Source organism: Theropithecus gelada, chromosome 2, assembly GCF_003255815.1.
Source record: "Theropithecus gelada isolate Dixy chromosome 2, Tgel_1.0, whole genome shotgun sequence".
NCBI classification, from domain to species: Eukaryota; Metazoa; Chordata; class Mammalia; order Primates; family Cercopithecidae; genus Theropithecus; species Theropithecus gelada.
The window spans coordinates 45,109,243-45,136,030 of NC_037669.1; the positions used below are offsets into that span (position 1 = coordinate 45,109,243).

Sequence of the window (26,788 nt, forward strand, 5' to 3'; positions counted from 1 at the left end):
GATCAAGGCAGAGCAGTGATTTAATCCTCTTAAGTCCTCTGCTTATTTCACTGTCCCTTATTTGCCCATGCAGCCTATAGAATATTATCAAACTACAGCTCTACTGTCTCACAATCATCCTCAACAAAAAACATGCATAGCTCATTTAAAGCTGTCCCATGCAGCACTGGATATGCTGCCTTGGAAGTACTTTCTTAAAGGATATTTTTAGTCCAAGGTAGGGTGATCACTTGAGACCGGGAGTTTAACAGCAAGCCTGGGAAACACAGCAAGACCCTGTCTCTATACAACATAATAAACATAACTGGGTATGGTGGCACATGCCTGTAGTCCCACCTACTCGGGGGGCTGAAGCAAGGGGATCACTTGAGCCTAGGAGTACAAGGCTGCAGTGAGCTATGATCATGCCATTGCATTCCAGCCTGGGCCACAGAGCAAGACTCCATCCCCCTCCCCCCACAAAAAAACCGTAAAACAATCCACAAAAAAAGAAAACCCTATTTTTTACACACATATTACTAGACTCTGTGTATATTCTCCCCCTCTCCCCCACCCCCCAACAATGCACAAACTGCTCTCAGCCATCTTATGCAAATTACTCTGCATGCCTTTACTCCGCCTTGTCCTCTTTCAGCCATTTCATGATCTAACGATCAGTCTTAACCCTCATACTGTCTTCGCAGAAGTTGCATTAGGGTGATGGTGCTGAAACCCCCATAGTTTTCCCATAGGGGAAACTACCATATCTGAAGTTTAAAAGGTAAGTTTCAGAGGCCAAAACACCTTGAAGGAAATGGCCAAGAGAGAGAATCATACATAGGGACAGCTGGAAGTTATTTAACATTAAGTACCATAAACATAATTGTAGTCTGGGAGGATTGAACAAGTAGCATATGGCTTCAAGGTGTTTAAAGTATTAATACCTTTCCATGAAGACTGTGCTAGAATGACGAATCAGCTTTGGTTTAGTTATTTCTCCACTTCCAGGAAACCATCTCTCACCACCCATTTCCAACCCCGCAGTGGGGTATAGGTGACCCTCTAGTGTATTTTCACTCTCACGTGTGTGAACCTCAGTCCTGTGTTAGGTCAGTTCCTTCAAAACAAAGTCTGTTTCTCATTTGCACAGTCCAGGCTTGAATCCTATCCCTAACTTTGTTATTTTAGGTAGAATATAATTTTTGACGATGTTCCCTATTTCCACTTTTTTAGTTTGTATGTATTTTCTATCTTGTGGAATTTATTAAGATTATATTTTCTAATCCTATCCTAAAACAGAGAATAAATGTACTTACAAGTTCGAGGGTAAGATTACTCAGCATAGCATTCAACACATCTTAACACTCATTGTTTGCTTGAATAATCTAAAGAACAATACCTAAACAATAGGTATTGTTTAGAACAATAATCTAAAGAATAATCTAAAGAACCAACAACCTGCAATTGATAACACTATAAATACCTTTCACATGGTCAAATAAAGATGCTAATGGCCTCAACCATCTATTATACACATGGAGCACAATGCCTGTTACTAAACAGGTGATTGGTGCTGAATGAATGTAGGGTCAAAGAAGTCAGCCCCAGTAGGATTCAAAGCAATAGAAAACACAGTTCCTACCATGGGCAAAGCATTTCTTTGGCTCCCTTCCCCACCTTGACACAACATCGTATTTTCAGAACCTTATTAAGAATGAGAAGCTAGGGAAAATTAAGGTTACAACTTTAAAAGTTCATCTGTATTAGTAGGTAAATATGTAAATACTCAAATGTTCTCCAACAATTCAAATCCATTTCTAAACCTGAGTTTCCCAGTCACTTGAAAATCACTTTGAGATGTCATTCTAATTTACAATATCACATTTCACATCCCAGCTCTTACACATACACATATGCAGCGGTGTGAGTGTCTGGGTAAAATGTTCCTTTTAATTACACTTGAAAATGACAAAATAATGAAAATTATGAGACCCAAATTTTAGCTTTAGTTCACTTAAAACTTTTCACCTCCGTTTGTTCTTTATGCATCATATGAATATAATTTATATCCTATCAGGTTCACCAGAGAAAACAGAACAACCAGCACTCTGAAAAAAAATTAAATTCTATCCAAACATATAATCAGAAAAATCTTCATACTCACTTTGTGCATGATAAATTGTCAAGTAAGACTCAATGACAACACATTAATTCAAGTGACTTCAATTTTTTATTCTTATAATCTTTAGAAGACTGGAGAAGTATCATGTAGAGTATCTCCCCACCCCTCTCCCCACCATTCCTAATCATTCAAGAAAAACTGGGATCTAGGAAATGCATTAGTAGACTATCAGTGGTATTATTATGTACAATTGGTTAAAGCACCATGCTAATAAGGCCAGGGTCCTAGGACTGATCATTGCAAGGGCCAATTAGTTTAAATTTGTTCCATGGACCCAGACTGCACTCCTAACTGCAGACAACTTTCTTACAATGCATCCCGCTGGTCACAAGCTAGGGTACTGGCAAGGTGGTAGATAGATGAAAACAAATCTCCACTAATGAAAGAAAAAAGAAAAGAAATCCCACGTATGCTGATAGTGGGTTCACAGAATCTTATCTGTAAAGAAAAAAACACATATTTTCTTAGCCCTATGATAAACACGTTTCAAGTCTAAAATATTCAATGACAGTAACATTTGACTCTTGCATTTTAGAACTGTCTAATAAATAACATTCCACACAAAGCTATAATAAAGGCCCTGATAATTGTTACCCAATTTGTGTAACTGTTAATTCCACACAGACATACTTTTCTCTTTACTGTTAAATCTATGCACCATGATTTTTGCATATTTACCATTCGTTATTTGGTTCAGAATATTGTGAAAAATTCAGCTCGAAAATTATCCATAAAACTGTATACTGTATTTTTTTATTTTTCAAACAGCCAGTGTCCACATTTAAAATGCAGAATTTGCAAATATTAGTCTGATAATTCAATTTAAAGTAAAGCAAAACAACTTCCTTTAGTATCACAATACATAAAATGGTTTTATAAACTCCAAATGGCAAAGATAACTATATGACAATAGTGTTGAAAGCCGTGAAACTCATTAAACCTCTTATCAATAGGTCAGTTTAAAGAATATCTCTATGTTCCATGACTATGCATGAAACAAGCTTTCACTGTATCATAAAGGCTCAGCAATTCATTCATGGCATAATATAGGGTCAAGCAAGATTTTGTTTTTACAATGACAATTAAAATAGATTTAAAGAACCAAAAAATCCTCCCAATTGTTTAAAAACAATTCTATTTGGAGAGCAAAATATTTTAAAATATATCGACTTACCAAATTTCAATTGTCAGGATGCTGACTACTGATGCAAAAGTTTGTATTTAAAAATATCACAAATATCTTTTTATTTAACAGTGAAAATTTCAATGTGATAAGTTTCATTGCAAAGCAATTGTCACCTGAGTAGATTTTAAAATTTAGTGCTCCTATTTTTGGGGGGAGAGGGGAAGGAAAGACCCATTTTGTATCTGATCCCGAGTTTGCAGTTGAGTCCTTCACAACAATTTCTTAGGGAGTTGAAGAAACAACCTGATGCAACCTTCCCAAGACACACGATGCCCCCTTTCCCTCGGAAATTTGCTCTGGCATTTTAGGAACTCTCAGTATTCATCAAATATTTCCATTTCACTACCCACTCAAGCATAGCAACCCAATTCATTCAGTTCTATACAACAGTGTCTACATTATGTACATATTTAATTATCAATAGGAAATAGAAAATAAAAATTTACAGTGATTGAGAAAAGGTCAGAAAATGGGATAGGAATCGTAATACTGTATAATCAGAATATCCTATTATCTTACCAGTTTTAATGACAGGGTTTTTCCTTTATTAGTTGAAATACAAAGAAGGCATAGGGGATCCCAGGAAAATAACACTATATATCAGAAAATTCAACGTGCTCCACCATCAGGATTTCCATCACACATTTAATTTCTTCTGTACAATGTTTATAAACTTGTTTTTCTTTTCAAAACCATCAGATTTTCAGATTAAATTCAGCACTACACAGTATGCCCTTGAAGTAAAATGAGGTTACCTGCTTTATTTGGATACCAAGTTCCCTTCAGACAGCATTAAAATAAAGACAAGTAAGACTACACAGATAAAATCCAGTATAATTCAAATCCAACAATGAAAAATTTCCCCCATATTGTTGCAAAATTCTTTCTACTGAAATGCTTTGCTACAATAATAAAAAGCATACATTACATATAAAAGATACCAGTGTACTAAAAAGTGACAGAAGTGGACTAGCAAATCCTTCAAAGCACATTATATAAATGACTAGCATTTAAAAACATTTTTTTCCTATAAAATGTAGGTCATATACATTTATAAATTGGCGGTTTTATTTCTAAAGCAGTGATGTGTGTGTTCAAATAGCTGTTCTGTACAGTATAATATCTACTCACTTGAAACTATAATAGGTTTGTCTTTCTTTGTATTGAAGTTGAATAAATTCATCTGATCAGCTGAGAAATCAAGCTGGAAAAATAAGTATCTAAAAATCAATGTAGAAAGTTTAGAATTATTGAAATGTAGTTATGAAATATGAAGAGAACTATCTATTTCACAATGGAGCTGAAGTCACCTCAAAACTTACGGGCTTGAATCTAAAACAGAAACAAATATTAAAATCCAAAGCAAATCACAAAGTTAGGTAGCAGTACAGAAGCAGGAAAAAAAAACCACATCCCTTCCTTCAGTGTGATGGGCACTAAGTTTTGCGGTCTTCCTCCATCTTGCAGAAGAGTGGTAAGGCCATTCAATGCTTAGTGAAAGTGAGTACAGATGAAGTCAGATTTAGCCTGTCTCCCCTGCAACTTCAATTATGCTGTGTAAACAGTGTTACGTTCCAATAGGAGGAACAATGGAATTTGCTTATAAAAACTGATTAAAGATAATCATCATTAAATGAAATAAGGATAATTAATAACTCTGAAATGTTTTTAGAACTTTCCTGATGCTACTTGTAAAGTTAGCACTGCTATGTATTATTGCTTACATACAGTACAACATCATATGCCTTCTAACATAAAGCAGTACTGTGATTTGTTTGTACATATTTACAGATTCTTAAAAACAAGCTGTAAAAACATTACATACTTTCAGACAATACAAATTAGCACATTGGTACTCACTTCAAAACAAATGGAATGCATAACATTAATAAACATCATAAAGGAAGACTCACATAAAAGTCCTTGATTGTCAAGACACGTTTATATATAAACTCTAACTGTGCAGAATTAAAGATTCGATCATAGGTACATCCTTATTTGATGAACCATATTTACAGCATGGTATTGCATAAAAAAATAAAATAATGTTTACAGGGTTTTACTTTTTTATCCATTGGATTAAAGAAAGCAACAAACATAACAAGAAATGTTTGTCTGCTTCAGTTTGTTTCCTACCAAAGTTTAAGTGAAAAAAGGAAACACGGTTTTTATTTGCAGAATATAGCAAAACAACTGGAAAATTATTTCCCTGAAATAAAGCAATTTGAAACGGAAAAGGTTTTAAATTAAATTTCAGACTCAAAATATTTCTGATTATTATAGTGCTTCTTCAAGTAAATATACTGTGAAAAAAATGAGTTCTAGTTTAAAATGTTCTAAGTCTAAGAAATGCAGTACTACAGTAATGCCTACTTTTTAAAGTTTCCCGGCCTTTTTTTTTTTTTTTTTTTTTTTTTTTTTTAAACAGCCCTTTAAAAACCCAAATTAATCAAATGAAAGAAGTGGCAAAAGATCTACCCTAGCTGGCACTCTGCAAGTGTCTCTCCTCTGTGGAAAGGAAATCCTGCTTTGACATAACTGCCGTCTGCCTCTTGATATAAAAATGACCTGACCGATGGCTGGCACCCTCAATCACAGCTGCGAAGATGGATTCCTACCTTATCAAGTACCTTATTTGCATGTAGACCCAAAACATTTAAGAGCCACTTAAATACTCAAAACAAATGAAATATGTGTGCAATAAGGTTTTAAAAAAACCCTTTAGAAGATGTTCAAGAGATATTACCTCATCTAACGTGATGTTTCCAATCTTCAAACGTGAGAGTAGGTCCCAAGAGGAAAAGCACACCTCACTCAGATTGATCAAAAGTTTAAGGGTGTACCAGCATGTTTTTATAGAACAACGTGCTCACTTTGAGAAATGAGAAACATGAATTGCAAAATAGTATCTCGATATATCCTCCATGTTTCAATCTAAAGCAGCACACAAGGCTACTTATTTTCTCCATTAATGCCCAGATAGAAATTAAATAACCTTCTGAACCAAAGTGGGGAAACCCAAAACTGTTGAGATGTTTATCATATTATGATAGAACAAGGTAACTCTGGTAGGCATTTGGAATTTCACAGTAAGAGACTGATGACTATACGTAAATGGTAAGTCAGTAAGTTATGCTGGCTGAGTATCACTTATCTAAAAAATGCTTGTAACCTGGTAGAAAAGTCTGCCATTATGTAGATTTAAAGAAATGTGTGAAAACAGGAATGCAACACCTGAAAGTCTGCTTGCATAACTACCATTTTCAAAGGCCTTCCTTCCCAAGCTTACCCTAAGTGCTCAGCAAGAGTCACATTCTAAAAACTGTGCTGGTGATGTTAAAACAACTGAAAAAACCTCTACACTGTATCAAAATTACATCAAGTTCTCCATGGAACAAAATTTTTGATCAGGCTCCAAAACAACTCAAGAAATAAATGCCTACTCTCATCAAAAGTACTATGAGAAAAATACCAATGCCTATCTAGGGTGAGCACAGTTCCATTTTTAACATATCACCTGAATGAAGCCTTTTTGTAATTATGTAATGCACAACACACACAATCTTAAGAGTCAATAATGGCAGAACTTAAATATTTACTTCAAAGAAGTCTAAAATTCTTGAAAACTTTGGCAGCAAAGAAAGCTGTCAAATGGGAAAACTAGTATTTCAAGCAAAACTTAATAACCAAAGTATAGAGGAAACCACATTAAATATAATTTATATTCCTTATCATAAAAACACCAATATATTCAAAATAAATGAAGGATGTTAAGGGTGGATAGTTATTTCTTCCCTTTCTTTATGAGAACAGTCTTCGGATAACGTTAAATAAAAGCAAAAATAATTTAAATGGATAACATATTCTATATTGAAACAAAGACTGCAGATCTACAGGGCCAGTATAAGAGTCAAAATGGAAATTAAGAATAGTCCCATTTTCCAAGGGTATTAATTTTAGATTTTCACTGGTGCTAAATCAGTATGTGCATTGTGACGAAGATGGCAGAAATTCAAAATGTAAAAATGAAAAAGTTGGAACAAAGAGTCAATAACTAATATAACTTCCAAAAATCAAAATTGCCCAACGCATAACTCAAACCATCATTCTTCAGAAAAGTGTGTGTGTGTATATATATATAAAAGCACTATTTATTGTACCATGCTGTATTATTTTAAGACAGAGTATTAAAAAAAAACATTCATGGTATAGGATAAAGTCTGTAGTTTATTTAGATTTTGAAATGCAACAAAAATTTTCCGATCACTCATCTAGCTGAAAAAGAAATGGTAGTTACTGGAATTAGTAAACACTTTTGGTTTGTAAAGTTGTAATGAGCAGTGTTCATTAAAAAGTAACTCAAGATAAAATAAGCAATTAAAATGCCCATTTCTTTAGTTTCTCTGGATGCTGTTTAATTATCCAATCTATCAAGAGTCTAGAAAGAAAAAGATTAAACCAGGTTTTACAGTTCCAAAGATATCCCAATTTCCTTTTATTGCCAAAAGTTAAAATTGTCAATTATGAGATGATTATGACACAACCATATCAAACCTAAAAATCTAATTTTTTTTTTTACTTTGAGAAATCAAAAATACCAAATAGATTCTAAGTGCTCTATGTTAACTGAAGTGTATATGTAAAGTAAAATACAATTAAGCTTTAAAACGTGGAATATACATTTTGTGTAAGCATTATGTTCTTGGGAATGTAATCTACAGAAATTTTTTTACTAAAACTTCAAAACCTTGATACCTGCACATGAAAAATCATAAAAAATATCTAGGTACAACTGTACAAAGAAACTGACACCAATATGCATACTTCCATAGAGAAGTGACTGCTTCAACAGTTGTGTGTTTTGGTAAAAGTTTTGAAAGTATGCATATTTTTAAAGTAATTAGGCTTTTAAATAGTGGAGTCTTAGACTATCAGATTTTTATTACTTTTTTTCTTCAAAAAAACACATGTCAATATAATGCAAAATGAAAATCAAGGGTATATGGCATATCATTCTTTTTAAAAGGTGGTTTCTTGGTTTTTTTCCCCCTATAGGACACACTAATTTATTTAAGCCATAATCTCTTGACATTAAACTTTTTAAGTTCACTCTGTCTGTAAAGTATACTCAGATTCCCTGCTGAAGTGCAATGACTATGCTGAAAAACTTAGAAACAGTATGAGTAAATTTCACACAATTACTAATCTCCTAAGAATGTACAATGTTATCAGTTAGGAAACAATTGTGCGAAAGTCTTTTTTTTTTTTCCTTTTTAACTTGGTGTGGGTGGAATAGCAAGTTTCTGATCTAAAACAAGTAATGCATTGCTTCTATAAAGGTGACAACATGTAAGGCAGTTCAAAGAATGCTGACTAACCAAACGAAATGCAGTTATTGGATTATCTTGCTATTCATATCAGCTTAACTTGTTATTACGCATTGCTCTTAAATCTGTACAGCACTCCATTTACACAGAGTAACCCCACTCTTGATTAATCTGTTCTAAAGTGCCAGTATTATTTACACTTTTTTTTTTTTTTTTTTTTAGCCAAAAGTCTGGCCAGTTGTGGCATCAGGTGAAGATGTCATCCCAGCTCTATTATCATTTACATTCACCAAGGGAAATTCTGAAAATTCAGCACTTGTCCCTGGTCCCCGAAGGTTCACCTGTCCATTGGCAGTGCTAAATTGAGTAGCTATTCCAGCTCTTGATCCATGATACGGAGCACGGAAGGGCTGTTCAAAGGAGCTCATTTGGTAAGCTTGGTGGACAGGCTGGGCCTCAGCTTTCTTCTGAGAAGTCACTTGATCCAAAAAGTCCTGTGTTGATGTGGCAGAAGCATGGTTTGTCTCATCACCTGAAAAGGGAAATGAGTGCTGTGAATCACCAACTATTAGTCCAAAATGGGACTTATCTGGAGTTGTTCTTAGTGGAGAATTCATTCCTGATCGAAAGCTATTGATGGGCATGGTGGCATAGACCTGCTTGTCTATGGAAGAGAATGCTGGCTGATTTGGGAGGGTCTGGTTATCAGTCACAAAGTTAAGGCTCGGGCTATTCAAATAGGCATCATTTTGGCTAGTTCTGTCCAAAGCCTGCTGCAGAAACTTCGAGTATTCCTGCAACATATTGGCTTTATCTGATGAGGATGCTTGGGAGCTTGATCCAACATTCTCTGATGGGGTGACCTCTGGTACTTCTGAAGAATTTATTGATATGCTAGAAGTCACTTCAGTATCTGCAACACTGAAGGATATCTCATGCTGTCCATTAGCTTTGTGGGAATAATGATCCAACAGAGTCTGCAGTACCTCATCTGGAATAACATTTTTGTCATGATTACTCTTAATCTCCACATTCAGTGCCTGTGACTCTAATATGGATGCCGTGGTACTTTCATCAATGACACTTGCCACAGCTGCTTGTGTTACAGAAGGCTGAGAAGCTATGGTACCCACATTCAGCGCATATTCCCTGCTGTTGTTACTTGCTGCTTGAAGATACCGCTTCTTCTTCAAAAACTGCATGGCATCATCATAATTAGTACTACTATGCACAGGTTTACTGGGCCCCTCCTGCAAATTATCAACCTGATCAATGTCAGCATTGCCTTCTGAGTCCAGTAAAGCCTGTTTATCCACAAGTTCAAAAGCATACTTTGAAACTTTGCTCTCTTCATATGTGGATAAAGGTGAAATTGTTTGATTTTGCTCCAGTGGCTGTTTCAGACTTCTCTTACTATTAATTTTTTTGAGAACTAACTTAGGTGGGTGTATTTCTCCTGACGCATCTTCTAAATGAGAGCCCCCAACTGAAGAATGTGGCATTTCAACAGCATATTCTGCAACCATATATTCATCTTTTACTTTAGTACTTGAAGAATAAAGAGGCAAATAATCATTTTTGTCTTTTTTCAGGTCAGATTTGTCCAAAGCACTCTCTTTGTCCATTCCAGATGATTTTTTCTCCGTTTTCTGCCTTTTCTTTTTTGGCAGTGAGTTGTCTTTTGGTGACGTAGAAAAGCCAGAATCTTCCTCAGATGTCAGAAGGCCACCTTTGATGGCACATCTATTTAGTTTTTTGTCATGATTTTCATGGCACATACGTTTATGTTTCAATACACGATCTGTTCTGGAAAAATACTGTTGAATTCGGAGGATGGTAGTGGGTTGTGTTTTTTGTCAACCAAGAAAAGAAAAAGTGAAACAAAACAATTAATATAAAGATATATTAATGCAATAACATACATAATTCCAAACAAATTCACTGAGCCAATTTTCTATTATAAATCTAATCCGTAAGTTAGAAGGCTCCTCAAATAGTTCTAAGTAGTCATATTTTCTAATCTAATTTATAATTATTGTATAATTTAATTACAATAGAAGAATTTCAAGCCGTCTCTCTTACCTGTAAACAGTATTCACACTGGTAAGGTTTTTCTCCACTATGAGTTCTCTTATGCCTTTCCATATGATATTTTTGTATAAATCTCATACCACATTCATCACAGCGAAATGGTTTTTCACCTAGCACATAATATAGAAAGTTTAAAACAAAACAAATATTGTAAAATAATGAATTGCTTTGCCATAAGAATCTCTAAAATAAATGGCTTTTGAAAGTTATAACTTCCAATTTCATTTGTCAAATATATTTTGCTTTATAAAAATGAAAAGGATTAGCATATGCTATTGGAAAGAAAAGGATGAATACAGGCACAGTCCATTTTCCTGTCTTTTTGTTATATACGTATGTAATATACTCTTTCCAAGGAGAACAGCAGTGCCAGGAATTTATAGCAATATGAACAGACTAGCTGATGTTTCTAATCTTTTTTTCAATCATATAAAATATTGTGTAACAGTAAAAAACAAAAAGTTACCCATGCACAGTACAACACAATTCCCGGGGACAGCTTTTTAACTCAATTTCTTTTTTAAAACGTTTGTGGTTAAATAAAATCTGAATCCTGAAAACATCCTTAAAAATCTAATTTAATAAAATATAAAAAGAACTTAGAGTCTTAAGTTTGTTTATACTTATTCTTTTCCTCAACTCAAGCCAGCACTTCCTATGTCATTTAGGGAATGAATTAAACAGAGTATTGTTAATTGGACATATAACACAACACACAACCCCCACCCCCATTTTTTAAAATTCCCTAATGACTCCTAGAATCTTCTGATCCATAGTCAGGCATGCTATCCATTGTGCCACTGGCCCCAGCAATGATTTCTAAGCTGTTAAGAACCACTACTACAAAGCTCTAGAATAGTTTTTACTGATAAAACCACAGTCTAAGTAAACAGAAGGGTGAGACAAGAAGTTACTTTGAATAACGCTTGTTGAGGAAACTACTGTTTCTACCTTTCAAACATTTAACAAAATTTTTACCAAAGACTACTAGTCTACCCATAGCCCTTGTTGTAGGAGGTTAAAAATATAAGACATACTACTTGTCTTCAAAGTTTATAACATAATTGGGAAAACACGATACACACATTTTAAAAAGACAACTAACACTATGTCTATTCTGATTTACTTTTACATCTTTGTATTTCACTCTTTCTCTTTGTAACCCTTTCAGACAAACCAAAATACCTACCATCTTGTGCTTTCCTACTTTTGCCCTGATTCATGCTGCTCCTTCGATCAGGAATGCCCACCTTTGGGTGTTCAAATACTATATTCCCTTTGAGACCCAACTCATCTCCTTTGGGATACTCTGTCCTACTCTCCCAGGTGAAAGGTATCTTTCAGTTTCCACAGAACTCTATCTGTACCTCTCCTACGGCACTCATTACTTTCAACTCAATAAGCATTGAGTTAAACTTTTTTTAAATTTCAAATTACTGAGTTGACATAATTATAATTATTTAATTATTTTGTATATCTCTATTCTTATACTAGATTGTATTTCTTTAGCTCAGAATCCAGGTCTAAAGTATATTTATGTAGTTCAAAGTACCTTATGCAATTAAAAAAATTTTTTTTCTTGTACAGATGGTGTCTCACTATGTTGCCCAAGGCCTGTCTCGAACTCCAGGCTCAAGCAATCCTCCTGCCTTGCCCTCCCAGAGTGTCGGGGTTACAGGCATGAGCCACTGTGCCTTGCCCCGTGTGATATTTTTTAAGTGCCAATGGTGACCATTACAGTGGATTATTAAAGGGAAAATGTTACTATGAGCTAGTATGATTTGGAATGGTTTCTTGGAAGTGTTGAAATTTAAGCTGAGTAGCAGAGAGATTAAAGCCAAGGGGGAAAAAAATGTTGGCGGGGGTGGGGGGAAGGAAATAACAGTACTCTTAAGTGTTTAGATACTATAAAATGTGCAGGAGAAATGGTGTCTAAGAAGAGAATTTAATTGGCAACAAGTAAGTTGTTTAAAACTTTCAGGAATGTAACTTCAGTAATTACTGTAGAGCTACCAAATTTTAGAGCTAAAGGGTTTCCAGTGGCTTTCGAACTGTGCTCTTTCAAGTTCCAGAGGCCCACATGGACGGCTGCTGATGTGGCAAAAGGCTCAAAGTATGTCACCCAAAATCAGTATAGAATAGCTCACTTTTATAAAATGGGGCTCCAAGTAAGGGTTCCAAAGATTCAGAGACTAGAAACATAGCTTACGACAACAAATCCAGACCAATTCACTCATTTTATAGAAAGGAAATACTGAAGGCCGAAAAGTTAAGGCACGTGGTCAAGGGGTTAATGAATGCATTAACTACTGAAGCAATGGAAGTTGGGAGAGAAAGTCACTTATAAAGGAAGTTTGGAAGTGAAAGAAATGAAAAGATGGAGAAGGGAAATAATAGTTGAGAGGCAATCCATTCCAGAATAAGCACTGTTTGACAGGGAGACTGCACTGACTGAAGGCAGAGGAGCCAGTGAAGAAGAGAAATTGATTATCAATACTGAATACTGCTGAAATGGTGCACAATCAAAAGAACAAAATCCAGAGGAACCAAGATGCGAAGGGAAGGAGATTACAGGTAATGTTGTTGGACAAGGGAAGAAAGAATATGTGCAAATTTTGAAATAGAGCTTGTAAAGCTGGGTGCAGTGGCTCATGCCTATAATCCCAGCACTTTGGGAGGCTGTGGAGGATGGACTGCTTGAGCTCAGGAGTTCAAGACCAGCTTGGGCAACTTGGGGAAACCTGTTTCTACTAAAAATACAAAAATTTAGCCATGTGTGGTGGTGTGTGCCTGTGGTTCCAGCTACTCGGGAGGCTGAGGTGGAAGGATCGTTTGAGCCTGGGAGGTGAAGGTTGTAGAGAGCCAAGATCGTGCCACTGTACTCCAACCTGGGTAACAGAGTGAGACCCCATCTCAAAAAAAAGTTAAACTAAATTTAAAAAAGAATATAGATGATAGAGCTCATTAACGTCAGAAGTTAGTTATCAAAAGTGAAAAAGAATGAACGAGAAAAATTAGTAAGTTGATTACAAGTCAATTCATTCTGTATATTTGTGGATTGGAAGACTTAATACTGTTAAGATGGCAAAATTCCTCAAACTGATCTACAAATTTAAAGCAGAAATTGACAACCTAATCTTAAAATTCACATCTAAAAGAGCCAAAACTATCTTGAAAAAGAACCAAGCAGGAGGACTCTTACTTCCAGATTTCAAAATTTACTACAAAGCCACAATAACCAAGACTATATGATAACAGCTTAAGGACAAGACATACATTTCAAGGAATAAAATTCACAGTCCAAAAGTAAATCCTTACATTTATGGTCAACAGATTTTCTAAAAAGGTGCCAAGGTAATGGGGAAAGAATAGTCTTTTCAACAGATTTGATACCCACATACAAAAAAAATGAAGTTAGACCCCTTCCCACTAACTCCCGCACCTCTCACATCATAAACAAAAGTTAACTGAAAATGGATCAGAGGCCTAAACGTGAGACCTAAAACTATAAAAATGTTAGAAGATAATACAGGACCTTAGTTAGGCAGTGGTTTCCTAGATAGAACCAAAAGCACAAGCAACCAAACAAAAAATAAATAAATTGGACTTAATCAAAATTTAAAACTTTCATGCTTCAAAGGACACTATCAAAAAAATGAAAAGACAGGCCAGACACTGTGGCTCACGCCTGTAATCCCAACACTTTGGGAGGCAGAGGCGGGTGGACCACTTGAGATCAGGAGTTCAAGACTGGTCTGGCCAACATGGTGAAACCCGTCTCTACTAAAAATACAAAAATCAGCCATGCGTGGTGGCACACTCCTGCAATCCCAGCTACTCGGAAGGCTGAGGCAGGAGAATCGCTTGAATCTGGGAAGCAGAGATTGCAGTGAGCCAAGATCACACCACTATACTCCAGCCTGGGTGACAGAAAAAGACCCTGTCTAAAGGGAAAAAAAGAAAAGCCCACACAAATGAAATGACATTTAGGAAATATGTCTGCTGTTGGGACTGAGGAAGAGTTTGGCACTTCCTCAAAAAGTTTAACACAATTATCACATGACCCAGCAATTCCATTCCTAGGTACATATCTAAAAGAATTGAAAACACGGATTCCAACAGATGCTTGTATGCCAACACTGATCACAGAATTATTCAAAATAGACAAAAGGCAGAAGTAACCCATGTCCATCAACAGATGAATGGATAGAAATATGTGACACATACAAAGAATGAAGTATTATTCACCTAGAAAAATGAAATTATGATACATATTACAACATGAGTGAATCTTGAAAACATTATGCTAAATGTAAGACGCCAGATACAAAAAGGCAAACATGGAATGATTCTGCTTATATGAGGTATCTAGAACAGGAAAATTCAGAGTGATACAAAGTAGAATACTGATTATCAGGACTGAAGAAGAGGGGAAAAAAGAGTTATTGCTTGATGGGTACAGAGTTTCTATTTGGTTACACAACATTACACATGTACTTAATGTCACTGAATTGTACACTTAGGATAAACTTCATGGTATGGTTGTAAAAAAGTGTAGACATAATTCACAGAATGGAATAAAAAATATTTACAAATCATGTATCAGATAAGGAACATGTATCCAGAATATAAAGAGAACTCTTACAACTCAACGGGAAATAGACAACTAATTTAAAAATAGGCAATGGATCAGAATGGGCATTTCTCCAAAGAAGATAAACAAATGGCCAATCAGCACATGAAACGATGCTCACCATCATGATCATTAGGGAAATATAATAATTAAAAAGACAATAACAAAAGCATGGATGTAGAGAATTGAAACCCTCATACATGGCTGGTAGAACTGTAAAATGGTATTAAGTGCTTTGGAAAACAGTTTTGCAGACCATGAAAATGTTAAACATGACCCAGCAATTTCACCCCTAAGCACATACCCAAGAGAACTAAAAATGTAAGTTCACACAAAAACTCATGCACAAGTATTCACAGCAGCATTATTCACAAGGGCCAAAAGAGGAAACAGCCCAAATGTCCCTCAACCAATAAATGAATGAAAATGTGACATATCCAACTATAAAATTGGAATGGAATATTACTCAACTATAAAAAGAAATAAAGTACAAGCTACACACATGCCCCAAACAGGCAAATCCACAGTGACAGAAAGTGATTAATGGTGACCCAGGGCTGGAAGGGAGTGGAGAATGGGGAGTGACTACTAACAGGTATTGGTTTTCCTTTGGGGGGGTGACGAAAACATTCTAAAAACCAGATAGTGGTGATAGTTGTACAACTCTGTGAACATACTAAAAACTATTAAATTATACATTTGAAATGGGTGGATTTTCTGATACTGTGAATTATATTTCAATAAAGTTATTTTAAAATATGCATGGTAATACAATTGATACTATGTAAAGTAAGAAGTTATTTTTTTCACTCAAGGAGCTCAAGATTAATTAAAAATAAATTAACTGGAGAAAGCCGGGTGCAGCGCCTCACGTCCGTAATCTCAGAACTTTGGGAGGATGAGGCAGGCAGATCACTTGAAGCCAGGAGTTCAAGACCAGCCTGGCCAACATGGCGTAACACTCCCAACCCACTGTCTCTGAATGAATGCATACATACATACATAAACTGGAGAAAACCCATGTTTAAATTACTTGCTACATTCTAATAGATGAACCAATAATTAACAGTTTATTTAACTAAAAGCAACACTACGGCATTTCCTTTAACAAAAGATTCAAAGGTGTGGTGCCTCACACCGTTGATCCCAGCACTTTTGAGAGGTTCAGGCGGGAGGATCACTTGAGTCTAGGAGTTCAGGACCAGCCTGGGTGACACAGTGGACCCTGTTTCTACAAAAAATTTTTACAAATTAGCAGGGTGTGGTGGCACATGCCTGTGGTCCCAGTTACTCAGAGGCGCAGGCAGCAGGATTACTTGAGCCTGGGAGGTTGAGGCTGCAGTGAGCTGTGATTGCGCTACTGTATTCCAGCCTGGGTGACAAGAGCAAGATCCTGCCTGCAAAAAAAACCAAAAACCAAAACCAAAACAAAACCAGAAACATTAACACCTTAAAAGTGATTTGTACAAATGTTCCTTTGTTGCTAAAAACAATCCTCCTCCCAACTAAATACAGCAATTATGATGGCTAACTCAGCCAAAACTGAATGCGACATAAATTCATCTTCTATGACCATTTATTATTTTTTGATTGGGTCTCATTTTTTATTCCTGTCTTTTGCTCTCCTTTAGTACCGATTTCCTCCCTTTTTTACTGTACCATCTTTCTTCATATCCCTTTTCCTCCCTCCCATTCTTATACTCGTCCCCATTCCTTCCTTTTAAAACCAGCCATTCCAGAAATTTTTAAAATTTAAGTTTTGCCACTTAAGGATCTCTGTTTATGGATTAGGGAATGTATTTACAGAGTTAAAAAAAAAAAATCAAAACACTTTAAAAAAAGTATACAGGAAAATATCTTCCTCCTATCTTCGGCCCTGACAAAGGTAACTACATTTATTTGTTTGAGCCAGTTTCTTTACAGAGTTTCTTTCTTTTGTTTTTTTTTTAAAGACAGGGTCTCGCTATATTGCCTAGACTAGTCTTGAATTCAGGGGCTCAAGTGATATTCCCACTTTCTGAGTAGCTGGGATTATAGGCATGCACCTGGCCAGGTTTTTCGACACAACGTAAGTAAAAATGAATACATAATCTTTTCTACTTTTCCCTCATTCTTTTACAAAGATAGCATATTTAACTCACTATTTTTTTTTCCTTCAGTCAACAATGTATCTTGGAGATCTTAGCAGCAAAAAGAGAATTAGCTCATTCTTTCTCACAGCTGATGTTATTTTTTTCACGATGGAAAGACATACTACAATTTATTTAACCAATCCTCTATTATTTCCCAACATCTGCTATTATGATATTGTAATGGATAACTTTGTAAATATATTAATTCACATACATGCAGGTATATTTGTGGAATAAACACCTAGAAATAGAATTTCTGGACAAATAAAACATATACTTATGATTCTGAAATGTATTACCAAACTGGTCTTCACAGGAGATGCTATGAATCTGTACTCCCACACCAGCCATGGATGAGTTACTGTTTCCCTATAACCCACATGTTGTCAAACTTTCTGATGACTACATATCTAATAGGTGAAAAAACTATCTCAGTAGGAGGTGGAGTCATCTCACATTTCATTTTCTGCGAACTGTCTGCTCATATCTTCCACCTTTTTGTAGTTCCAGGTTTTTTGCTTGATGACTTAAAAGAGCTTTATTAAGAAGTTTTGTCTATAATGAGTTTCAGAATCTTTTTCCTGGCCTTTCCCCTGCCCTTGAATGGTAGGGGTAGAGTTGCTTGCTAGTAGAGGTTTTCATTTTTATGTAGTTGAATTTATCAATCTTTTCTTTTATGGATACTGGATTTCGAGTGTTATTTAGGAAAGACTTCTCCACTCTGCTCATATTTTCAGACACGTGTTTAAACTGTAAGTTTCATTTTTTACATTAAATCTCTCATATGGCTGGGTGCCATGGCTCATGCCTGTAATCCCAGCACTTTGAGAGGCCAAGGCAGGCGAATCACCTGAGGTCAGGAGTTTGAGACCAGCTTGGCCAACATGACAACATTTCCCGTCTCTACTAAAAATACAAAATTTAGCTAAGTGTGGTGGCATGTGCCCGTAATCCCAGCGACTTGGGAGGCTGAGGCAGGAGAATTGCTTGAACCTGGTGTCGGGGAGTGGGCAGAGGTTGCAGTGAGTCGAGATTGCGCCACTGCACTCCAATCTGGGCAAAGGGGTGAGACACTGTCTCAAACAAAACAAAACAAAACAAAAACAAAAATGAAAAACAAACTCTCATATATTTGGAGTTTACCTTGAGGCAGAATGTGAGGTATGGATAAAACTTTTGTTTTTTCAGATGGCTATCCAGTTTCCCCAACACCATTTATTGAAATGTTCAGCTTTTCTTGATCACATTTCTTACCATTCCTTTATCACAATCATACACTAATTAAGTTCCATGGGTCTATCCTTAGACCTGCTAATCTGTTCCACTAGTGTGACTGTTCATAAGCCAGAACCAAAATGCTTTAATTCATAAGCCTTTATAACATCCTTTACTGTTGCTAAGGCTAATCTTCCTCATTGCTTTTTCTGCATTCTTCTCATTTGTCCTGCTGGACCACTTCCATATAAATTTCAGAATTAGCTTATCTGGAATTAGAGGGAGGAGAGTGCTCTGAAGTGTTTATGTTAACTTATGAACAATTTGATATTCTTTATGACGTTTACTCTTTTCTCCTAGGAAGAAAAAAGATACGTCTTCCCATTTCACAAACCTTTGTATCCTCAGTAGTGCTTTGAATGATTTCCTCATATGGGATTTTCTACATCTTCTTAAATTCATTCCTGGGCTTATCTTTTCATTGATATTGTGAAGAGTGTTTTCTTCTGTTGTATCTTCTATTCCCTGTGTGTGTGTGGCTATACAAAGGGTATGGTTTTCTGCTATTTTAATGAATTTACTTGTTTGCAGTAATTTTTCAGTTGAACCTCTTGGGTTTTCCAAGTTTATAATCATATTGCTTACAAAAAATACTTTTTAACTTATTTTTTCTCATCTACTATTCTCAAATAATTAAAAAGTGGTAGTGACAATGGGCTCTATATGTTATTCCTGATGTATACTTTGGTATGCTTCTGATTCTTTTTTTAAGATTTTTTTTTTTTTTTTTTTAAGAGACAGGGTCTCACTATGGCACCCAGGCTGGAGTGGAGTGACACAATCATAGCTCACCGCAGCCGTGAACTCCTGGGCTCAAGTGATCCTCCCCCACTTTAGCCTCCTAAGTAGCCAGGACCACAGGCATGCATCACCTTGCCCAGCTAATTTTTTAAAAATTATTTTTTATAGAGACAGGGTCTTGTTATGGTGTCCAGACTGGTCTCAAACTCCTGGCCTCAAGTGATCCTCCCAACTCAGCCTCCCAAAATATTGTGATTACAGACATGAACTACCACGTCTGGCCTGTTTCTTCATTCTTGAAATAAGAATAAAATGACTGATACCTATGTTTCCTAAGAAAAACAGAAACACTTAAATGAAAAATTCCCTTGTGGAGAAAATCCCTTTATCATTTTTCCCCTTGAGGGCTAAAGCCTCTCTACTGGAAAAGGAAGATAAATCTGTACAGCACTTGAGTGATTTCAAGACTGACACAGAAAGCTTACCTGAAAAGTATCAAGACGTTTTAAATGTTTTTTACATCCAGGAAAGCAATAACACGGTAAGGGAAAAACAATTTCCAGGTGTCCCACAAAATGGTAATTTTCTCCTACCCAAGGGCCCTGAAGTTTCTCTTCTAACAGTTATCCAGTGAGACTGTTTCCCCCACTGTGATGTTTCTCCCTGATAAGTTTGACACTGCACACAATCAGCTGTTTATGGATAAAAATTTTTACTATAATATATGAGTAACTGTTAGGGTAAACTATATATGTGAGAGAGTTATAAAGACATCTACGTATAATCTAGCTCACTATGGTTTGACATACTAATCTGATTTTTGGCAACTGCAAACCTTCCTTTCCCTCTTCAAACCATTCCATCTGGCTGCTGCAATGACCCACCCTATCAAAATGGTTCTTGTAAATCACATTCAGGTCACCAATACAACCAAGTCTCCTCAGAAATCTTTTTTTTTCTCTTTTTTTTCTGAGACAGAGTTTCGCTCTTGTCTCCCAGGCTGGAGGGCAATGGGGCCATCTCGGCTCACTGCAACCTCCACCTCCCTGGTTTAAGTGATTCTCCTGCCTCAGCCTCCCGAGTAGCTGGCATTACAGGCATGCACCACCATGCCCAGCTAATTTTTGTATTATTAGTAGAGATGGGGTTTCATCATGTTGGCCAGGCTGGTCTTGAACTCCTGACCTCAAGTTATTCACCCGTCTTGCCCTCCCAAAGTGCTGGGATTACAGGCGTGAGCCATCACACCCGGCCCAGAAATCTTACTAGTCCTCTCAACAGCATTCAACGCAAGTGATCCCTTTCTTTTTCTTGAAACTCACTTTTCCCTTGGCATCTATGACATCCATATTCCTTCAACCTCTCCAACTGCTCCTTCTCAGTGGTCTTTCCAGTTCACCCTCTTCCTTCCAAATGTGCAATGTTTTTAGTTCTTCAAAACAAGCTTTCTGCTTATCTCATTATATAATTTTTCTCTTTGGCATGAAGGGAAGCCCATCTATCCACAGCTTTAATTACTCTCAAATCTGAGCTCCAGAACCACATATCCAAACTGTTTATATAATATATCCACTTCTATAACACTTAAGGATCTCAAATACATCATATCTCAGAATAAACTTAGGGACTATGACATGATTTGGCTCTGTTCCCCACCCAAACTTCATCTCAAATTGTAATCCCCACAATCCCCATGTGTCGAAGAGGGACCAGGTAAGAGGTGACTGGATCATGGGGCATTTTCCTTCATGCCATTCTCCTGATAGTGAGTTCTCACAAGATCTGAGGCCTAAGGCAATTTTCCCTGCTCTTGCTCACTTTCTCTCACCGCCACCATGTAAGACTTGCCTCTTCCCCTTCCACCATGATTGCAAGTTTCCTGAAGCCTCCCCAGCCACGTGGAACTGGTGAGCCAATTAAACCTCTTTTCTTTATAAATCATCAGTCTTGGGTATGTCCTTACAACAACGTGAGAATGGACTAATACAATCTTCAACTTACAGGTTACGCCACAAATGGCACTCTTCTCCCACCTAAACTGCACAGGCGAGAGGACTGTACAATTTTTCTCTTCTTTATCCTCTCTCCATATTTGGGCAATTGACAGGCCCTACTGATTCAGCCTACTAAATACCTATCAAATCTGTTCACTTCTTTCCACTTCCCACTGTCATCACCCAAAGGTCAAGACACCATCATCCTGTGGTCTAGCCTATTACCTAATATCCTCCTAAGGAGTAGTCTCTCTGGGATCTATTATCTTCTTCTAATTCCACATTACAGTCAGACTCTGTTTATTTAAGTAAATCTGATCATGTTTAAAGCATATTGATGGCCTTCTGTTATTCTAAGAATAAAAATTAAAATGGGGTCCTCTATTCATCTGGCCCCTACCTTTCTTGTGTCTGACCTTTCTTCACAATTCCCCACTCTGCTTTCTGAGCTCTAATCAAAGTGGCTTTCTTTCGATTCCTAAACTACCATGCTTTTTTCTTACCTCTATAATCATTTTCTGCTAAATTTTTTCTACAAAACTTACCCAAATCAATTCTTTGTTATGACAGCAAATGTAAAGCACTTAATACTCAAAAAATGGTAGCCACTGTTGTATTAATCAGAATGTATATGGAAATTATTTTAATAATAAAGGGTCTTCATAAAATCTGGGTGAAAAATACTTAAAATGAAACTATGACAAAGTTCACATGGCATAGTAATACATACTTGATAACAAAAGGAAACATCCATATTTAATAAATCATTACAAAGCATAGACAATAAAATTTACAAGCATCATAAATATTACCCTAACCAAAAAAGATCATGTACATTATGTGATGCAATATAAAATAGTACTTAAGAGTACAGGTTCTACAGCCAGATGAGCTGAGTTTTAATGCTGGTCTCAGCATTTCTTATTGTGAGAAATAAGCATGTATTTAAACTTCCAGGACTTTATATTCTCACCTGCAAAATGGAAATATTAATAGAATATACCTCAGACCCAAATGTTAAATGAGATAACTAATGCGAAGTAGTAATTTAAGAATGAAGCCTAGCACAGTAGTGTAACAGCTCAAAAAATGTTAACTATTAAGAACAGGAATGATGAGGTTGATAAAAAATGATTACTGCCATACTTACATATTGATTATAATTATAACCCAGTGTCTGGGCTATATATCCTAAATGAAAATATCCTTAAGCTAAACAATAAACTTGAGAAAAGGTGTAACAATGACAATTACTAAAATAAATCCATGGACTAATAACCACATACCCAATAATTTTCCTTAAAACTTTAGAAAATATCAGAATATCTTTGGTATATAGTCCTTCCAGAAGGTTAGAAAGATCATTTATCACGCTAAGTAGAACTCATATACTATGCAGGAAATTACATCATATAGGAAATCATCTGAGACTAAATTACAACCAATGAAGTAAGATATAAAACCTGAGAAGCTGCAACACTAACACAAAGACATGTCAATGTCAGTTAAATCAAACTGACAAAAAACTCAAAGGCATTAAGGTACCTAATGAAATAAGTAATTTTTCTGGGTATCAAACTTTTAAAATAACACCTTTCTAGTATAGAATGGTTTTCTTTCATTAGAATGCAGGGCCGTGAGAAACTTCAAATTCTGCATTTCAAAATTCAGAAAGATTGGCAATGTTTGCCCATTTTGTAAATAACAGATTACAATAAGAGATAATAAAAACTTTCCTTCCCCAAAAAGAAAGTTTAAAAAATTCTTCCTTTTTTCTGGGTTTTCTTCTGCAGAGCTATGAAATTACACATTTATATACACTGTAATATTTAAAGTAGTCTATTTCTCAAGTTCCTTAGGATGAAACAGCAAATGAGAGGAGGAAAACTTTTTTTTTTTTTTTTGAGACGGACTCTCACTCTGTTAAACAGGCTAGAGTGCAGTGGTGCAACCTCAGCTCACCACAACCTCTGCCTCCTGGGTTCAAGTGATTCTCATGCCTCAGCCTCCTGAGTAGCTGGGATTACAGGCACCCACCACCAGGCCAGGCTAATTTTTTTGTATTTTCAGTAGAGACAGGGTTTCACCATGTTGCCTGGCTGGTCTCAAACTCCTGGCCTCATGTGATCTGCCTGTCTCGTCCTCCCAAAGTGCTGGGATTACATGTGCGAGCCACCACGACCGGCTGAGGGAAACCGTTTTGTGGCTTCCATAGCTTAGGTTTTAAACTTCCACTTTATGAAGGAGCCATCAATGGAAACTGATCAATTACCTCTAGTAAGAGCAACATCCTAAGGAAGCCCTGTTCACAAATTAAAGATCTGAGAGTTGGTCTAGGAAGCATACATGAAAAATAAAAAACAAAACAAACAAACCATTGTCCTAATTCCAAAATAAGCTGAACACCATACATTTATGACACTTCCACATCTCACTTTTCTATCAGCCAGTTATATAGTCAGTACACAACTGGTACTAGCATAGCATCTAAGCATATTAACACTAAATAACTGATGTTCCAATGATGGCACCTAGGCAGTACAAGACCTAAATTAAAGCAATAGCAGTTACTGTAAACACCATCTAAATATGACACATGTAAAATCAGTAAAATGGCTGGACATGTAGGCACCAGTGAATTCCTACCAAACATAAATGAGTTAGAATCCCAAAACGTACAACAGATTTTAAAAAACAATGTTTACTAAAAAGTATCCTGACTTCTAACATTTTAAATTAGTCATGTCTATTTCTGACCTTGATATAAGCCCCCAGTTTCCAGCTACCTCTTGAAAACAAGTGCCCTATAATAAAAGCTCAACAGTGAAGGCTACATTAAGCCCATAATGGACTTACCAAGTCAGATGACTCTATGTTGAGTCCCCTTAAAAGAAGCCCCTTGTCATCAGCTTACTCTGCATATAAAACTGTAAAAATGCACATCAGCTTTCTTCCCTTTTAAAAAAATTAACTAGGGTATAAAAGATGAAGGACCATTCTCTCAGAAAGCATACTTTTTTCATGACTAAAATCATTTTCCTAATCAGGGTCCTGTGGCTTTTTGCCCACCCGTACGATGTCACTATTATTCTGCCACAATAAAATGATTTGCTTTTTTTATACTAGCTGTACCTTACACTTTAATTTCATATGCACTGTATTTCAGAAACATGGTTTAGGTGCTCTAATTTGAGCACGGAGCAATAACACTACTTTTATGCAAAGAAATGAGAGTCAGACTCAGAATTAGTGACAAATTCAGCAGCTATCTCTTCTGGATTTGGCTGTCAATTAAATATCTAAAGAGAATAAACAAGCACTACAGACTCCAGAACACGAAGTGTTCTGCTACAAGAGCTCTATTTCTTAAAGTATCATCTTTAAAATGCAAGTGTAATTTGCATTTCAATCTAGAATACCTGTCTTATTTCTGTCTTTAAAGCTTAAAATCTCTATTCTTGTACACCATACACAAAAAAACAACTCAAGAAGGATTAAAGACTTAAATGTAAGACCTGAAACCATAAAAATCCTTGAAGAAAGCATGAGGGAAAGCTCCTTGACATGGTCTTGGTAATGATTTTGTAGATATGACAACAAAACCATAAGCAAATAAAGCAAAAATAAATGATTAGGACGTCAAACTGAAAAGTTTCAGCATGCTCAACAAAATGAAAAGAGAACCTACAGAATGGGAAAAAACCTTTGCAAGTCATATATCCATCAAGAAAAGAAGCTAATATCCAAAATGCATAAGAAACTCATACAACTTAATAGCACAAACCCACAAATAGCCTAATTTTAAAATGGGCAAAGGACCTGAATATACATTTTTCCAAAGACATGCATTTTTCCAACATGCATATAAAAATGTACTCAACATCACAAATAATCAGGGAAATGCAAGTCAAAAGCATGAGATGTCACGTCATACCTGTTAGGATGGCTATTATCAAAAAGTCAAATGGTAACAAATGTTGGTGAAGATGTGAAGAAAAGAAACCACTGCACACTGTTGCTGAGATTGTAAACTGATGGAGCCATTATGGAAAACAGTATGGAGGTCTCTTAAAAAAAAAACTAAAAATAGAACTACCATATGATCCAGTAATTTCATTTCTGGGTATATATCCAAAGGAACTGAAATCATTACCTTAAAGAGATATCTGAATGTTCACTGTAGCTTTTTTTTTTTTTTTTTTGAGACAGAGTTTCACTCGTCCCTCAGGCTGGAGTGCAATGGCACGATCTCAGCTCACTGCAACCTCTGCCTCCCAGGTTCAAGAGATTCTCCTGCCTCAGCCTCCCTAGTAGCTGGAATTACAGGTGTCTGCCACCATGCCCAGCTAATTTTTTGTATTTTTAGTAGAGACGGGGTTTCACTATGTTGGTCAGGCTGGTCTCAAACTCCTGACCTCAGGTGATCCACCTGCCTCAGCCTCCCAAAGTGCTAGGATTACGGGCGTGAGTCACCGAGCCCAGCCACTGTAGCATTATTCACAATAGGCAACATACAGAAACAACCCAAGTGTCTGTCAGTGGATAAATGGATAAAGAAAATGTGGGGGGGGTGTGTGTGTACATAATGAATTATTCAGCTTAAAAAAGGAAAGCCTGTCATTTGTGACAATATGGATGAACATGGAGGATATTATGTTAGTTGAAATAAGCCAGACACAGAGAGATAAACATCCATGATGTCATTTATACATGGAATCTAAAGAGACAGAACTCAAAAAACAGAGAGTAGAACAGTAGTCACCAGGAGCTGGGGTAAGGGGGAATGGGTGGATTTTGGTCAAAGGTTACAAACTTTCAGTTGTAAGATGAGTTAGTTCTGGAGATATATAGCATGGGACCTACAGTTAATAATTTGTACACACGGAATTGCTGAGAGTAAATCTTAAGTGTTCTCACCACACACACACAAGATTGTTATGTGAAGTGACGGTTATGTTAGTTTGACTGTGACAATCACTTCACAATGTATACATATATCAAAACATCATGTTGTATACCTTAAATATATACAATTTCCATTTGTCAATTACACCTTGATGAGGCTAGGGAGAGGAATAAATTATCCTCACCAGGTGATGAAAGTTTTGCCCCGGTCATGATGCTAATAAACCAAGCCTGGGAATGAACTCTGGCTGGCTGCCTTTCATCTCCAGAAAAGCTGCTTCAGTGCCTTATCCATCTGAGATACTTTATCTCAGAGCGTCCCCGAGTGTGGACCTCTGATTAC

The 26,788-nt window shown here is 36.3% G+C and overlaps 1 protein-coding gene across 12 annotated transcripts in view; it reads right to left on the reverse strand.

Annotated features, from left to right (window-relative positions):
* Positions 1-2,190: 2,190 nt before the first annotated feature.
* The window catches only part of ZNF148 (zinc finger protein 148), a 141,647-nt gene continuing 117,049 nt past the window's right edge, over positions 2,191-26,788 (reverse strand). For 11 of the 12 annotated variants that reach the window (XM_025375829.1, XM_025375827.1, XM_025375823.1 and 8 more), the window contains 2 exons: positions 10,757-10,875; positions 2,191-10,491 (listed from right to left, as the gene is read on the reverse strand). In XM_025375829.1, the coding sequence (XP_025231614.1) occupies positions 8,893-10,491; positions 10,757-10,875 (1,718 nt within the window). In that variant the 3' untranslated portion in view covers positions 2,191-8,892. The remainder of the gene's footprint in view (positions 10,492-10,756; positions 10,876-26,788) is intronic. The other variant, XM_025375825.1, reaches the window with a different exon arrangement.